The following is an 18,444-nucleotide window of genomic DNA, read 5'->3' as shown; positions in this document are numbered from 1 at the left end:
CAGCAGGAAAATCCTAAGAGAGGATTTTTCATAAAAGAAATGTCTGTGACAACACCTTTTTCAGCTGGATGTTGGGAGCATGTGTGCCAAAGCTGCATCATGCTGAAGACAAGTACAGCTTTCTGGATTAGCAATTGAATATTTTACACAAAAAATCCCCAAACGATATATATTTTAAATAGCAGCATCACAGATGGCTCAGTAAATCCCAATGTCTAAGCTGCAGCGATGTTTTTCAGCTGTACCTCTGTAGTTTGTCAGCACAGCTATCTTTGAATTACTCTGGCAGTAATAGAAACCCCTGCAAATATGGGGCTCCAGGTAGCCGGAGCACCTTAAGGCTGTGTGGTGGAGGTGTCTGTGAGAGGGATGGTGTGTGCAGTGCTGGGTGCTGATCCCTCTGCTCCTCCTCCAGCTTGGTGCTTGTCCCAGTGCTGTACTTGTGGGAACAGGGAGAGCTGTTTGCCAGAAAGCAGTGACAAAGAAAGGAGTGGAGGGCTTTTCTGTGCCTGGTGGATCTTCTAGTATTTCACTATTTGGCTAAAACCAACATAACTCTGTGTGTGAGTGCACGACTGGTATTTTATTCCAATCTGATAATAGCACTATTTTGAGCCTCTGAAGAAAGGTGAGAGGTGAAAGTGCTGAGAAACAAAAAGAGTTACAGAAACCACATCTCTCTACCATTCTGGCTTTTATTTCTGCTGTCACAAAAGATTGCTGAGTGGCTTGGATGTCTTCTGTGTAAAATAAGCTGATTTAAGTCTTAGCAGGGGAAAGGCAATCTTCTACAGAAGTGGGCTACAGGCAGAAATATTTTGGTAGATGGGATGAATGTACTCTTCTGTCAGCACAGATAATATTAGGCATAAACGCTTGGCAAAATTCTTGACATTAGTATAGATACACAAGACAGAGGCCTAATTTAACTCTCTTAGCTTAGGTAATTTCACTTACACTGAGTGTTGTGATACTTGAGACTTTTTACAGCACAAATTTCCAATATAAACTTTGTGCAATGTGACTGTACATTGTGATCCTGAGACCTGGTGATTGAATAATTGAAGAACAACACATCCCTAGATGAGCATCTTTCCTTCTCTCTTACTCTTGTGAAATGCTCCTGTGCAGACATAATGGATGCTGTGTGGAAAGAGGGCTTTGGGTTTTATAAATAAAAATGTCTTTAAAAAAAGTTTCTATTGAACATTGTAAGCAGGAACCAATAAAAAATTGAGTTCTCTATAAAGTACAGAAATACAGAAAACATCTTGTTTCATAGGAAGAAATTTCTGTTCATTCAGACTAGGTGATGTCTGTCAGGTAGTGGGTTATTGTTGGGTGACAATAATGCACGCACCAACTGTATGGGTGGTTTTGTGCATAAAATGGTTTTTTTGTTATTTCTTTGTCAGATTCTGATTTTCTTGTTATACCTGCCCACCACTTTGAACAAGAGAAATCGTTGTTTTGGCTTATAGGAGCTGTGCCACCCCTGTCGCCTTAAGAGGAAAATTGAATAAGAGAAGCAACAGGAAAAAATCAATTTGTATATACCATTCCTTGGCTTTTATGGCATTTGCTGTACAAAGCTGACTTCCCCTTTCTAAGCAAGACACAGAGCAGGTTTCTAGTTTGCTGTGTGGTTAACCAGAACTGGAATACTGGATTGTTTTCAGTTGCTGAAAGGCACAAAGATTTTGCTCATTTGTGGCAGGGTAAAGTAATTTATGATGCTTATTTGTTAGGCTGGTTACTTGTGCAAACATATTTTTACAATGTTATCTTGTGTTGGATGAATTGAAGCTTCAATGTCTTGAAATGGAAGACTTTATCTTATACTACAACATCTTGCAAGAAAAGAAGTTCTTATGAATTAAGAAAGCTTAGGTTTGATATGCCTGGGAAAAGATTGGTCTTGAATGGGAAGCTTTTGAAAACTGCTCTATTTCACAGTTATACCAAGACCTGAATTTCTTAGCAAAGCCTGTCATATATATATATACAAGAAATAAAGTTGTGAAGGACAATTGGAAGGGAATTGTAAAGTTGTGAAGGACAATTGTAAGATGCTGCATCTAGAATATTGGACTAGTATTGTTCCAAGCCAAAGAAATATCAGTATGGCAAACAGGGAAGGAAATACTCGTGCTGATGGAATGAAGTATTGATTTAAGAGGGGGTAAAAAATATTCAGTGTGTTATAAAGAAAATAATAACTTTTAGCTGCAAATGTGCATTGCTGTTTGTTTATTATTTTAGAGGGTTTTGAGATTCCTTAAAGTGATAATAATATTGTAAAATATGTTTTGCAATCCTGTTTTAAAAATAGATACTCTCTCTGAATTATCTGATTTGGCATGAAGATAGACAAACATTGACTGGAAAAAATACTCTGCTTCTGAAGGAAGTATACTTATATATATTATAGTATACTTATAACTCTCTTTTGAAAAGCTAAGCAGAACTTTAGCTCCATGTATTATTTCAGTTGGAAGGAACTAAGCTATGTAAGCTATCAGTTACACTGACTTTAGGCTAAAAGTAACTCCCATCATTAAGAATCTGCCTCTGCTTTTGTTGGCTTTTAGTGATCAGACAGGGTAAGGACTAATAACCTTTAGAAGCTGAAGAATTTGTACAGCTTGTAGGAAAGATGTGCAGATAAATTCATCAATTAAAAAGAAAGAGAAAAATTATCAGTCTCAGTAGGATCAGTGTATCTCTGTCAGCACAATCTCCATCTGCTGCTGTTCTACAAATGTGACTGTACTTGTAGCTTCAGGCAAACCAGGCAAGGCATTATTATGTGAAATAATAAATTCAAGTTTTGAACTCTACAGCATGCTATTCTGGTTTTAAGGACAGTACCTGGAGCAGTGAGACTGCTTTGATTGTAAAATTGATTACATACAGAGACTTGGAAAAATGATAGAGTGGCTGTAGCGGTCACTGAGTGCGCTCATTTGGTGCATTTGCTCTCAGTGAGAATGAACTGAGGAGAGTGATGCTCTGAAAGCCTTGCTGAGTATGTAGTTGGGAATCTGTGCACTAGAGGTTTGAGGCTGGAAAAAGAGGAAGGGAAGTATAAGAGGGTGGAAGATCTACAACTCCACCTAGGCTCTATTTGGGTGTCACTGGCATTAAGGAACAGGAGCTCTTGCCCTTGAGTGGCCAAGTCATTGTGCTGTCCTTGGGTCCAGTCTTCCTCTTGTATTCATTTAATAACCAGCTGCATTGTTAATGTGCAAGGACTGGTTGTTTTTTATAAGACCCTTTTTTGTTTCTTTTAAACTAGAAAGATGAAAACTACAGAAGCCTACCACGAGATACTAGTAGCTGGTCTAACCAGTTTCAGAGAGACAGTGCTCGTTCATCGTTAAGTGCCAGTCATCCCATGGTGGACAAGTGGCTGGAGAGGCAAGAACAGGTAATATATATGTGTATATATATATATTACTTTATCAATCTAATCTTTATGCTACTCCAAGCTATTACAAAAAAGTGTATCCTTACCTGACATAGGCTTTTTAAGCATGATAGAAGCACCAGCAGTATGCTGGCTACATTTGTATGGGATCCCTTCTGCTTCAAAAAAACCTGCATTCAGACTGAAATGGACACCTGAAAATAATTTCATTTTTGCATTCATAAATACATTCCTATAGTATATGGAGTGCTGCTGTTCTTCACAACTGATACCAACAAGGTTGTTTTAATTAGTATTATTTTGATAAACACACTGCCATTGAAATCCAACAATGATACTACATAATGGCCAAATGTGGGTCAGTTTTTGCACTGCACTTTTAAATGCTTGTTAAGAATAAACGCCATAAAACATATTAATTATAAATTTTAAGACAGTATTATATTTGTTTACTGTATATTTATATTGATTTTTATCTTAGTCTTTTTTGAGACACTTAGTAGTTCCAGTTTGTGGTTGTTTTTAATTAATTAATTTCTTAATTTATTTATAATTTAATTTATTAATAAGCTGGTAGTCACAGAGGTTTAAAGAGGTTTAAAGGTCTGAAATTCAAATTGCCTAGCAGTCACTTCATCTCTTTCTATATGACTGAAATTTTCAAAGTGTCTTCAGATGTATACAGGAAATGCATCTTTAATATGGAAATTGGAAATACAGGAGCAAGCTCATATGTAGGGTAGTGCATATGTAGCATTATTGCCTCTTTTTTTTCTTTATACAATGTACCATGAAAATACTGAATTTTTGCATTGAACAAAAATGAACAAAATTTCTATTTTACAGCAATAGGGCATAAACCCAGAATTTGCTTTATACAGAAGAGCTTCAAAATGAAATTTACTATTTGACACAGCCCAGGCTTTGTTACACTGTACTGTGTGAATGGAGGGGAAGGTTTATAATCCAATCCATGGTGTCCTGGGCCTGATCTGCACCCAAAAAACCCTTACTGATATCTGAAGTTTGACATTGCTAAATCATAGCATACTCCAAACGTTCTTTATTCAAACCCCTTCTTAGTTAAAATGAGCTTAAATAATATCACAGAGTATTAAAAAAACCGCTCAACCTCCTCCCAAATATGAGTTATTAACTATCTTTATGCCTTGTAATTATCTGCAAATTGATTATATATTCTATGAGAAAAATTCTGTCTTTAGTCTTTCTATTCTTTCCTCTGCGCATTTAATGCCAGCGTTCCTTCCATTGCTGTTTTCCTCCAAGAAGATACAGCGTTAGGTTGGATGAAGTGAGCTGCTGTCTCTGTGTCAGCCTGTGTTGAAAGGGGAAGTCAGTGCCCAGATTTGAAGGCACCTCCTGTGTCAGTTCTGCTTGTTTGATGTTGTTGAGGCAGATTTCCATGCATCGTTAGATTCGCGCTGTGGCACTTAATGAAACTGTTGTCTCAGCAAAAGAAGTTGGATTAGAAATCTTAATAGTGATCATCTTGTAAAATGTTTGGTACATGAAATTTTAATATATGATGTTTCATATTAAGCTCTGTGTTGATTTTAGTCTCTGAACAGCTTAACTAGTTCAATTTGTTCACCGATTAGGTAAATAATTTGCTGGTAAGGGTAGCCTATTTGGAAGCATATTTGTTAGCAGAGTCAACTGTTCGCAGTTGGAAATTGTAAATATGATGTTTCTTTAGAGCAAGTTCTCTGCTTTTTGTTTTTGTTTGTTTGTGGTGGTGTTTTTTTATTGAGAGATGGTTTATTCTTTGAATATGTTAATGATTCTACATGTACCTGGAAGATCAGGATCCTTTTGCAGTTTCATATAGCAGGATAATAGGTTAGACTGGAATCTTTTTAGCAGGATACATACAGGAGAATAAAGTCTGTTGGGAGAGTGGGATGCACTACAGGGAAGAAAGGAAGGGCCTGGTAGGGGATGGAGTAGCTGCAGACAGAGATTTTCTTCCACAGCTTTTGGCATTTTTAATATCTTCTTTGGTATCCACTGTGGGATGTTATTTCCCACTGGTTAAACCTTCACTTCTGAGAAGGGGAAGCTCAAGCAACAAGGTTGCAATCTGGCATAATCAATTAATTTAGCAACTTCCAGTTGTGTTCCTGTGTGCTTGGCAGAGCTGTGGAGGGGCCGGAGCACTGTGTGCGCCCTGCCAGGACGTGCATAAAGAGTAGCAGACAGCAGGTCTGGCACCAAGGGTAAGGCTGTTAATAGTCCTGCTCTAACATGCCTTTATGGCTCTTCAGAGAAGGTAGTGGAAAACATTGAGTTCATCTTGCAGACTTCAGAGACTTTTTGTCTGGAGACCTTTTGAAAGTGTGATGTGCCAAAGAAGTACAATTATTTTTGTGTGGACAGCGCCTCATTTCTTATAAACAGCAGTAGGGAGCAAACTGTAATTCTGTAGCATCACAGCTCATTCTGAAGATGGAACAAGAGACATTGTTTCTGGGAAACCATTATAAACCACTGTAGCAGGGATTAATAAGGGCATAGAATTAGATATGTTCAAGTAGGTGTTAGAGAAATAGTTCTGTAAACTTTTCTGGGTTTTTGTGCCTAAAAATGGAGGAATATATGAAGCCCGTTAAAATGTCTGGCAGTAATTGCTTTTGCTTGTATTTGTGGAGTTTTACTTCGGCTCTAGTAAATTAGAGTGATACATCAAATAAATGGAAAAGACTGTCTGGTTTACAAGTCCTTTAAGGTTTTCTGCTTGTATGTGCTGATTAGCTATATGTGCCTAGGAATTGTTCCCAGTTAGTTCCAGAGCCCTCTGCTTGTCCACAGGGCAGCAAATGATCCATGTGTTTCTCAGTAACTTCTGGTATTTCTCAAGCCCATGAGATAAATTGTGTGGTACTCTGTACCAAAGAATAGTTTCACTGCTATGGAGCCAAAAATGCAAATTCAGTTTCAGAATACTTTTAGAAAGGTAAGGATTTTTAAGGGACTTTTTACAAGAGCATGTAGTGATGGGACAAAGGGGTATGGCTTTAAACTGACAGAGAATAGATTTATATTAGATATAAGAAAGATATTTTTCATTAGGAGGGTGGTGAGGCACTGAAATTAGTTGCTGTAAGAAGTTGTGGATGCCCCGTCCTATCAAGGCCAGGTTGGATGGGGCTCTGAGCAACCTGGTCTAGTGAAAGGTGTCCCTGTCCATGGTAGGGAGGTTGGAGCTATAGGTGATCTTTAAGGTCCCTTCCAGCCCAAACCATTCTGTGATTCTATCATTGTATTTTTTTACTCTTTCACTCAAATAATTTTTTTTACAGATTGTCAAGTACTAGGGAAAAAAAAAGTGCAGTCTTTAATTTGATTCTGAAATATATTAAAAAAGAAAAAGTTGGTTTTTATTCTTTGCCTTGACCTCTGCAACACCTTCCTTTTCCCCACAGCAACCAAACTTTAAAGAATAGTTGAAAAATCTTATTTTCTCTGAAATTTATTAATATATGTGGTAATGTCACTTTTATTTGAGAACTCTTTCTTCCCTCAGTTCACCTCAAGACTTGCTTGGGCCCTGATCAAATCTGGCCTCATGCTGTTTCATACCAGGGAGACATGAAAGGGAATGCATGAAAGAGTTAAAGTTTTCACCAGTTCCTTAAGTTTAGATACACAGAAACTTTCTCTCACATGGTCATTTTTGTTTTATTAGTCAAATACTGGAACTGACAGCAAACAAGAGACCATGAATTGAAACATTCCTTGCTCAGCTGGTTGGGAATGGGTGTTGGGACAGCAGGAGAGGAAATCATAAAACAGCCTCACTTAAGTATGAAGCAGTTGATCAGATTTGCAAATACAACAAGTTTAGTACAGTTAAAACTCTATGTAATTCTATATACATACAGGTATATATATTTTTATACATTCATGTATTTGGTGTATATCTATATTTATTGGTGCATGAAAACAAAGTAGGAGATGGAGTAAAATTTCGTAGTTATTACTGAAGAATGTGTCTGATTCTTAAGTGCCCTGTAGCTTTCTGGTATCCAGCAAAAGCCAGACTAGAGAAACTCAAATGTGTTCTAAATGGCAAGAGAAGCTGGTTACTACTGCTGTCTTGAGCAGAAATGTGCTGTGTGGAACACTTCCCTCAGTTATTTTTGTTCATGACATCTGTCCATAGTAATCTGGTTCAGTTTCTCTGGTTCCTGTTGCAGCAGGATCAGACGTGGCAGGACCATATGGGTCTTGTATCTCCAGCTGTAGAGTACCTGCCTTCAGATTGTATTTTCAGCAAAATAAGGCCTGCTTTTAAGATGATTGAATATGCTCTCTTCAAACATTTGGATACCATAAATTAATGCATTTCAGCACTGTCAGTTGAAAAAAACAAAATCAAAGCTTCAGAGATAGGTTGGTGAATTTAAACCACTAATATAATGTGGATTTGTCAAATTTTCATATAACAACGAAAAACCTGTTTCTATTACATGCTTTAAGAAAGAAGGCAGCAATGCTGCTCATTTATTTTGTTTATTTCTAAATGTTTCATAGTGTTATAGCTAATGTATATGTTTTTGTTTTCACTAGTGTACCTCTTTTGTGCTTCTCCCTGTCTGACAGGTATATTTTGGCCTTTTTTTCCCCCTAGGTTTTATCTTTTATTGTGGCTGTAACTGCAGCGGAAGGGTCTGTGAATTCTGTTTCATGGCCTGAAGATGGGGGAGGCTGAGGGGTAGAGGATCTTATGTCAAATTCCTCATATGTAGAGGTTGAAACTGCAGTGAAAACTATTGTCATTATAACGAGTTGGGCTTTAAGATTTGGAAAAAGGAATAGCTAGGCTTCAGTTAGAGGAATAATTTTTAACTGGTTATCCATTACTCTGTAAAATGCCAGGATAGATTCTGTTGCTTTCCTCTCTCTCCAAGGACCATGCACTTCATAATTAGTCTCTTGTGATAATGACCTTAATGAACAAGGAACCATGGCAGCATATACATTGTAAAATACAAAGATAGTTTTAAAGCTTGTCATACTCCCTATAAAGGATATCTGTCACAAAAATGGAGAAATGCAAGTGTTCAGAGCTCTAGGCATACTGCAGAGAGCTTTTTGGGGGGTCATCAGTGGAGGTCCCGTGTGAAATGCAGGGAATGTGTGTGTGTGTGTAACCATGGGGCTGCCCAGCATTTGTGAAACTAGGCAAGAGCACTGAGGCTGATCATGGGAGGAGTAAATGTAATCAAATGCCATGTGTTTGCTTGTTTCTGGCTTGGCACATGATTTAATATTCAGTAATTGTGCATAGTTGTAACCAGGGGAAGGTTGAAGTGACTGGTGCACTGGTGGAGGATTTACTTAAGGTTTGTGTTAATTACAGAGTTGGTGGGAAGACCTCAAGGTGCCCCTGTAGGAGTTCACAGTATCCCCAGTCCCATATCCACTTGCATGTAAAGGTTTTTTACTACTTGAGATGGGTTCTTGGCCCTGTGATCACACTGGCTTCACTCTGATAGGGCTGTCAACACCCTGACAGCTGCAGCAGTTTTTTCTTCTGGATTTTGTACTGTGAAGATGATGGAAATCTTGTTCTGGCCAAAGAGTATTTTCTCTTAGCTGGTGCTGCTACAGGTAATTAGGTATTGAGTGCTCCCTTTATTTCTTTATATTGGCAAGATATGAGCTATTTCAGCACTGGAGCTCAAATGCTGGGATGAAATGTAAGCTATCAAGTGCTGGCATCTCAGCCTCCACTCAGCATGAAGAGGGACAATTACAGCTCAGTAAGGGCAGTGGTCTGAGGCAGCCAAATGCCCTGCCTGGCTGCCAGAATAGCACCCTGACATCTTGGAGCTGATACTAAATAAATGTTTAATAATGTTTTCCTTATTTTTTTCCTCCTTTTTTCTTTGACCAATCACCCCTATGGAATATTTTGTATATGTAGTATGGTCAAAATTTGTATGCAATTTCTAATAGCATTTGACTTCCCATAAGACTGTTGTGGTATTGGGGTATCACTGATGTGTATGGGACCACAATTTAGTAATTATTCTCTAGACAAGTTTCAGTGTTTTCCCTGTGTTGTTTTTATTAGATAGGAACAAATGCTATGCATTGTGCACTCCAAAGTGAGAAACCTGTGTTTCATTGATTATAATGTGAGTGCCTAAAAAAGCTGTCCCAACTCCTGTTGTTTACCACTGGAGTGTGGATCTGCACCAAGCTGGGGCGTGCATGAGCTCAGCTGTCACTCCCAGGCTGGATGCGCTGAGCTGCTCCAGCAGCTGAGGCTCTGCTGGTGAAGGGCCCAGGTCCCACAGACATATCCCAATCTGGGAATTGCTGGAGCTGGTTCTGTTGCATGTCAGAATGCTTTAAAAAGGGCAGGGAAGGGGAAACAAGCTCTTATGATGGGCATGTAAGTTTATGGTTTCTGCTTTGGAGGTTAACAGTTTTACCGTGTTTTTCTGTGCTGAGAATCATAATCACAGGTCTGTTCCAGGTATAAATCTGACTTTGGATCTGACTTGTTTCAGATGCAGATTTCTAAATCTAATAATAATTTCCATATTTCAAATCAATTTGATTTTTAAGTCCTATCTTGATATTTTTTTAGATTTTTTTTTGTATTCCTACACCCATGGAAGAGTTTGTATGTCTCCTGAACTCAAAAGAATATCTATGGTTTCTTGTATAAACCTTAGATGTGAATATGTTAATACAGATATTTGTTGAATATTCTCTGAATGTTTGTGTATAACCACAGAAACAAAGAAGCCTTAAAGAAAAGACTTATTTTTATGCCGAATGCACCAGTATGTACAGAGATAGAATCAAAGTTCAAGATACAACCAATGCAGTATGCATTAATGTCAAGAAAATATTAATGTGGAATTTATAAGTCCGTGCAGTTCCATAGAAAATGGCCATTTCTGGACATGACCATAGTTGTATACTTTGGAGAGAAAAGACTTTTCTTATTTGTCTTGGAGTCATGAACAGATTTCAAGTTATTTTTCAGTGCTGAGGATTTCAGTTTATATGAGGTAGGAGGTTGGAATAAACAGCTTTATTGCTTGGGGACAGCTGTAGTGGTGATGCTTTCATAAACACTGTTTCATGCTGGCATCTATCTTGTTCTCCTTTCAAAAATAATATGTCATTTCATACTGTGTATTAAATAGGTGAGGCAGTTGGGGGCTACAGTCTGCTTTGTTATATGCTGCTGTGTAGATATGAATTCAGTGGCAGAATGTAACTCCATATGTGTCCACATTTAAAAAATTAAAAAAAAAAGCCAAACCAAAGGCAGAAATGGAAATTTAACAAAAATACTCATGGTTTTTAATTATCATAGAAAAAGACATGTCATATTCAGGTGTGTATATCCTCACATGCAAACAGTCTCACTCTCAAAGATGTTTAAGTATGAGCAGGCAGATGATGGACTGGTCTGAAATGTAAAGAATCACCAGCCTATATTGGAAGATACCTGGTGACCTGGTCCTACCTTTTGTGGGAAGGAGAGCCTAGGTGGGGCTACCTGGTACCCTGTCCATGATACATTCCATGGGGAATGTATCATGATGTTCTTAGGGAGGTCATTCTGGTAATTATATAATTATAATCTTCTGATTATTAAAAAATCCCCAAAAATCTTGAACTAAACTAAACGCAAAAAACACCACTACCAAATCCTTCTGGTATTAAGATGAAATCTTGCCTAAAGTGACTTCTACCTGTAGGCCCTTTTCTTCTCTTTGTGAACAGAAAGCCTCTGTCCTCTCTGTAGCTACCATTTAAGTACTCAAATAATGTGGTGAGGTCCCCCTGAGCCTTCCCCAGAGAGGAGACTTAACTTCCTCAGTCCTTCTTCACAGTGCATGCTTTCCAGCCCTTTAATCATCTTCATGGGCCTCCTCTGAACCTTCTCCAGTGCATCCTTGTCTTTCATGGACTGTGGCAGCCAGAACTTGACACAGTTCTGCAGGTGCAGCCTGACTAGCACTAAAAGGAGTGAGATAGCACAACTCTGTCTCTGCTGCTGTCTGCTGTAATACCCACTCTGTTTCGCAGAAACTTTTTGGGAAGTGTTGTCACACATGGAGAGTGTTTTCTGACTTGCTAGTAACCATAGACTGCTATTTTTCTGCCCTTTTGGACCAAGCTGTTTAAATAATCCTGTTGTTATGGTAATTTATGGTAATGAATGTACCTTACCAGCAGTATAAATAATACTCTCTAAAATTGCAGAGAGATCCTGTAGGAAGCTTTCTATTAATTATTGCTGTTAGTTTTTTGACTGTTACCTAAATATTTTGTGGAACAATATTATCTCATTCTTTTTAGACTTCTGTCTGTCCATGGCCACAAATAATAACATCAGAAAATCCATTAATGGCCCTGGAAAAGCTTTTTGTCAAAGGATGTGTCCAGTGTTTTTTTTCTTCTTTGTTTTCTTTCTTCATGCTGTGAAAAAGGTCTGTCTTCTCATATGTTTACTTTCTACTCCAGGTGTATATAGTGTATCCCCATGACTTGTTTATAACAAAAATGCTTTCTGTTTTCACAATGTGCTTGTTGGTGCTACTGTGCTGTGTCTGCAGCAGTCCTGATGGGAATGTGGCAGGAGTTAGTCCCATTCAGGCCAGCTTGGGGTGGTGATGGTCACAGCTTCCCCCCTGCACAGCCCTCCCTGCCTGGGAAAGAGGAGAGAGGTGGCCCCAAGATGGCCAAATGAGCAGCACTGAGCAGGAGCCTCAGTTACAGAGTGCCACAGTAGTGCACAACTGAAATACATTAGTAAAATTAAAATTTGTCCTCATTCCCTCAGTGGGTAATACAGTTAATGAAAATAGATCTAACCAAATTAAGATAATTTATTTCATTAGTTTACAGCACTGTAAAACTTTTCAGGGCAGTACAGCCCTTTGGTGCAAGCCTGAAATAGATGCAGTTCCACTGTTCACTTCAAAGACCACAAAGGTTAAAACTTTTAAGTGTATTAAAGCAATTCTGTTAATTGTGTCTATAGAGGATTCTCCCTTGCCCTTCCTGGTAAAGTATTCTTAATTTAAAATTCACATTATGCTCGTTCTGCATTCTAGCCTTTTAACCAAAGTGTAAATATGTGATTGCTTGTGTCTTCAAGGCTTAAAAAGAAATTATGCATTTTTTTTTTCAGAAGGTGGTACTGGTAGTACATGGTATTGAAATTTTACCTTTTTTCCCCTTTCATTTTGTATTCTTATTTTCTCTGCTCTACCTTTCTCTTCTTCCTATGTATGTGCTTATTAATGTTTTGTAATACAAGTTGCTATGGGGCAGGAGCCAATTCCTTGGAAGGAAAGAGTTGCCATCTCTACACTCCATTCCCTAAATCTCTTTCCTGTTTTATTTTGTGCAGTCTTGATGCTGTTCTTTTTTTCCGTGTTCTATCAGAAAGACACCATTCAAAATCAGAAAGTATCCCAGATGCTGTAGGTTTGGGTTTTTCTCACTGAACCACAGTATGATTTGGCTTGGAAGGAACCTCTGCAGGCAATGTAGTCCAAGCACCTGCTAAAGCAGGTTTACCTTGAGCAGGCTACACACAATCATATCCAGGCAGGTTTTGAATATCTTTGGGGAAGGAAACTCCACAAACCCTCTGTCACCTTCAATGAATCATTTTCTTGTTCCTTTCAATTTATAAGAAAACCCAAGGTCTACAATGTGCTTGGTTTTGTTGTCAAACCAAGATTTTATAAGTGTGCATTAGAAGCCACTGATCTTAGCTTAAACTTCACATTAGCTTAATTTTTAGTTAACCTAATTAATGCTGTAGAATTTTCTTGACCTTAAATAGAAAAATAAGTGCCTTTATTTATTCTTTTAATGCTCTGATTTTCTTGCTGATACAATTTTTCTTCTAAATGGGTGATGTTACTTATTTTAAAGTAATATTTATATTATTAATTTGTAATGGAAGTTTTAGTCCTTCCTACACTAAAATAAAAATACTTCCTACACTAAAATAGACTTTTCTGGACTGGAAACATGGATGTGAGAGCTCTTGGCTTCTCCTTAGAGTTTTTTGAGGAGGTTCAGGTAAATCACTGCTGAGACCTTCCAGTCAGTTAACTCCAAGCAGAACAGAAATAAAGACAAAGTGGTTATTTTGGGCAAGGGAAGAAGGAAGATTTTATATGAATGGGAAACATATCTTTATCAAATTGATTGAATAATAACAGGATGATTTTAATATTTTTTCTTTCTATTATTTTTTTTTCACTAATTGTGAGGAAGGTGCTTTCAGAAAAGGGCCAAGTTTATCCTTTCTGTTGTGGAAGTGATAGTTATTTTACCTTCCAATAAATGGAAATAGGAAAGGTGCTTACTCCTTAAAATCCTGTGTGGACAGGTCATTTTAATGACATGGTTGCATTTTGCTGTAAATAGGAATGATACTGTGTAACTCGGAGTTAATAATTGAGTTATGTGGAAGTAATTTGTCTGGGTTTTTGTTTTATTTTGGGTTTTAAATTTAATCTTGATTTTATTGCTTAAGTATGAGCATTTCATTATTGAATGTAGTACTCTCTGGCTGTATTAAGTGGTTACTGTAATTTATAGGATACTTTGAGAAATGTCATGATTCTCATGAAGCGACACAGCATGATTTAGAGAGTGCAGCAACTGAGTGAATGGAATTACGTAATATGACCTGGTTGATGTGAGATACCATAAGATCTTAATTTATTTCTTCAGTATAACTGGGTGAGAAAAGAAGATAATAGGCCAGCCCCACCTGTTCATTCTATGGCTGATTTGAAAATAAGCCCATTCTAAATTGATCTTGAAACTACTTGGAGTTGCATATGCAATGGTCAACTTCCTATCCAGGGCCAAGGGGGGACAACAGGAACTAAGTTGGTTAGGAAATGGGGCTATGGAAGAAGTTATTTACTTCTATATAAGTCATATAAAAAACAAAAATACCCCTCTTTTTTGTAAATACTTTTATTTGATCTGATTTAATAAATAAAAATCTTTTCAAAAGCCCCAAGCACTAAATGCCAGCTGCCTTGTGGCACTGGTGAGGTTTTTTGCTGAATCCCTGTGCCAAAGAAAGAACACCAATGTGAAACTGATGCAAGTTCTCTGGACAAGGGAGATTCCATACTCAGAATACACAGAATTAAAGCAAATACAGCACAACTAGTGTTTCCATGAAGAAGCAGTCGACTGGATGAACAAAAGAGTTTCTGTAATAAACTGTTGTAAAGATTTTACTTTTCAAAAACATACTACTTGTAATTTTGATCTCTTGGATGTGATATTTTAAGAATAAGAATTGTTGCCCAGATTCCATATTAAGGTATTATTTTCATGCCATCTGCATGTGGTTACTTCAATTTCATTTGGATTGAAATTTTTATGCTGCTTTATCTAGCCAAGAGTTGACTATTTATGAATTTAAGAAAAATCAGTTGACTATTATTTTAATTTGCCATTGAAAATATTGCTTGGTTTTGCAATTTAAAAATCAGGGCAGTATACATATAAAATTATTGCTAAAACGAGAGGGGGGAAAAAATTTATCCTTTGGTTTATGTACTGCAGGCATTTTTACAAACTATGCAATAAACACATGTGCAGTGAGGTACCCAGTATGATCAAAGCCTCTGGTTCTCTTACTGTTTCTTCAAAATACTAGGCAGGAAGCCAGCATTCATTTTGTTTCAAATCTTAATTTCCTCTTCCTTTTCCAGTACCCTCATTTGTCTTCAAAAATCTTTACTTTCCCAATGTGTAGGAACTCATGATTGCTTATAATTTTCACTCATTTATCCAAAGCAAAGACTAAATTAAATGTCCCAAAAGAAAGTGACCATATCTGTGAGCATCTCTGTTTAAAATTATTGCAAGTTGCATTGAATATTCCATCATGACATTTTTATTTATCTTGGTTTTCTAGGCAATAATTATTAGAACAAAGCACAGACTTCATAAAGCAAGCCCATCAGTAGCTCTTCCTTGTAGTTACACTTTACCACTATAAATAGCTTTCTCTTCATGAAAACTCTTTTAACTCATCGTCTCATCAGAACTGATGGATTTTTCTGGTGACTTGAAGGTCTTTAAAACTGTTCTCCATGCAAGACACATAATATTATATTTCAGCAGTATAGTGGGTATTGTAGCATTATGGAAATTAATGTAGCTCAAGGACTCTGACAGGTTTTTTTTCTCTAAATTATTAAATGTCAGTCTTACTGAAAAACTGAAGATTGGGTAGGAGGCACTTCAGCTCCATACTGGTGTGTCAGAGGACAGCAGAAAATACTGGGATGTAGGCTGGGAAATATGTAGGAGGAAAAAAAAGTTGATATATTATAGTCAATGTGAACGCACATATCTACCTACACCATTGCAGCACAGCTCCTTAATGACTGTTTAATTTTATGGCTTCTCGTGTTTGAGGCACTTTGTGCACGTCAAATAAAAGGAGGCGCAGTTGAAGAGCTCTGCCCTCCCATGGTGGCCCCTGGGGCTTTGCGCACGTTGGTGTCAGGCACGCTTTGACTTGTCTTACCTCAGAAAGCTTGGGTGAAACCAGAGCAGTGCTTGCCTCTGCTGAGTGCAGCTGGGACTGTTCTGGGTAGTGGGAGTCACTTCGAAACCACCCTGGGGCCGTTTCAGCAGAGCAAATGCAGCTGCTGGGGCTCGCTCTAACTGGGTGTTCTGGTGAGAAGTGGAACCTCTCTGGGTCATCTCAGCCAGGAGACTCTACAGAGATAAAGTTCAGTTGATTTGTGATGCTATCCTTGTTTGCCAGTTAGAACGCAGCAAACCTTCACGTTCATTTTCATAGTTCAGCTTTGTTACTGCTCATCAATATAAACACTGGAGTGAAATGAAGTACAGGTCCATACTTGTTTGCACACTAGAAATACAGAGCAATTAATTAACTGCTCATTTTTAGGAGCACTATTTTAAAGTGTTGTCACTGATGACATGCATATACATACACGTATATGAGCATCTCTGTGTTAACATGTGTCTGTATAGAGCTTCTAAAACTTTTAGGCATAGCTTTTTAATGTAATTTTTTTTCAGTGTTCATGTTGCTGAGTTCTCAGTAGTTTCCCTTATATTTTGTGCTTATCTTGATAGCACCAGTAATAGTTTTAGATAAGAAAGTGCCCAGTGTAAACTTCTGCATACTGGAAGAGGTAGTAAATTTTTTTTTTTTTTAATTAGACTCTGTTTTTTAGCCTTGCAAAAAGCAGTGGTCTCTACGGTTATGTCTACAGCTAGCCTGAAATGACAGTGATGGCATAAGATGCTGGGTTTGTTCAGTCACGCAGACCAGCATCAGCTGAATTCATTTAACAATCTGGAAAATTGGTAGTTTTGGAAAGTTGATCATCTGGAAAAAAATCTTGTGTTTTTAAAGTAATAATAATAATTATTACATTTTATATTCTAAGAAGGTCTTTCAGGAAAGGCTGAACTTCAAACATATATTTCTTATACATCAATTTCTTGATTTTCAAATCCTGGATTATTTTTGTTTCCCTGTTTTAATGCCAGTAGTCTAAACTGGGATAGCTTTTAGGTAATTGTGGTGGTTAAAATCTAGGAGACCCTTAATAAGATTGGGGGTTAGCAAAGCTGTTAGTGTGGCAGTGTTTAACAGCATGGAATCTGGGAAGCACAGTCCTGCTTGCATCTGGAGCAAGAAGCTTGAATATCATTTCAAGAAGGAATGTTTCAGAAATGCTCAAATAACCAGTTCATGCTTGGTTGTATAGCATTATAAATCTGTAAATGGATTCTGCAAGTCACCTCTCTAATCTCAGTGACAAAGTTAATTTTTTTTCCCCCTGAAGACATTAATTTCACAGTGTGGGATAGTTTAACTTGCCTCCCTTCTGTTTTAGTAGACTGGCAGAGCAGATATCACTGTCCCTGACACATCATTTTTTCTCCATACAGTACAGTGTACTTTGGGACTGTAGCACAGCAGTAGACTGGCCCAGGAATCACAATCTGGGCTTATTGTCTTTGTGTATCCTCAAGGAGTAATATTTTAAAGTCACTGCATCTGTTGGTACTTAAGAGCATGATTTTTACGTTTAATTTTTGCCAGTTTTTACCATCTGTGTGTCTGTTTTTTGGCTCCTCGCTTTAATTTTTCAGTTTAATTTCTCAGTTGCACTGGGATTGCTTTCTCTTTCTCACACATGCTCTTTTTGAGTCATCCATGAACTTATATTAAAAAAAAAAAGAAATTATTTACAGCAGTTGCATAATAAAATTTTTGGCCTTGACATTTTGATTTTTTTTAATGATCTCTTTATATTGAGTCTCCTAGTAAATGCATGTCATTTTTGGAAGTGAAATAACTTATTAGACTTTGTTTAAGTTTAAAAAAATTATTTTTGGATTAAATTGAAGCATTTTGGCGGGAAAAGCTAGCTTGATCACATTCAACACATTCTAGTCTTTCATACTCATTTAGTTTTTAATGCCCAGGAGGGAACAATTTTCTTGAGAAATCTGTGTTATAATCATAAACAGACATAATTCAGTAATTTTCTCATGAAACATTGGCTGAAGTTCTTGCACTAATGACTTGAAGCTCACACGAGTGGGAAGGTTTTTGTTTAAATTCCAAGAAAAATACTAATGAAATACATTAAAATAGAAACAAAATATACAAGCAGTGTGTCATGGGCTGTTTTCAATCAAAATGATGTATCTTCATCAATTGAATAAATGTTCACAAATTCAGGCATGTTCTAGCGTTTCAAGAATGTTCTGATAGTACTTGAGTCATTTTCTCTGATTATCCCTGATAATTTTTTAACAAAATATTACATTGTGTAAATAAATATTTAATGTACAAGGGTAATTGTATAGCACATTTATCAAATGTTTTGCTTCTGTATGCATTTGAGAGTATTGAAATCTCCACTCTTGCTCTGATCTTTTTCTGGACTAATGTATTTTGCCTCTCA

The 18,444-nt window shown here is 37.3% G+C and overlaps 1 protein-coding gene across 1 annotated transcript in view; it reads left to right on the top strand.

The window, feature by feature from the left end:
* The window catches only part of PARD3 (par-3 family cell polarity regulator), a 397,383-nt gene that overhangs the window by 142,885 nt on the left and 236,054 nt on the right, over positions 1 to 18,444 (top strand). Inside the window, exon 4 of the mRNA XM_031059323.1 lies at positions 3,299 to 3,430. Coding sequence (XP_030915183.1) covers positions 3,299 to 3,430 — 132 coding nt within the window. The remainder of the gene's footprint in view (positions 1 to 3,298; positions 3,431 to 18,444) is intronic.

The sequence above is a fragment of the Geospiza fortis genome, unplaced genomic scaffold, assembly GCF_000277835.1.
Source record: "Geospiza fortis unplaced genomic scaffold, GeoFor_1.0 scaffold75, whole genome shotgun sequence".
In the NCBI taxonomy this organism is placed as follows: domain Eukaryota; kingdom Metazoa; phylum Chordata; class Aves; order Passeriformes; family Thraupidae; genus Geospiza; species Geospiza fortis.
The sequence above is the reverse complement of the archived record's forward strand: the minus strand, read 5'-3'. Positions and strand labels throughout refer to the sequence as shown.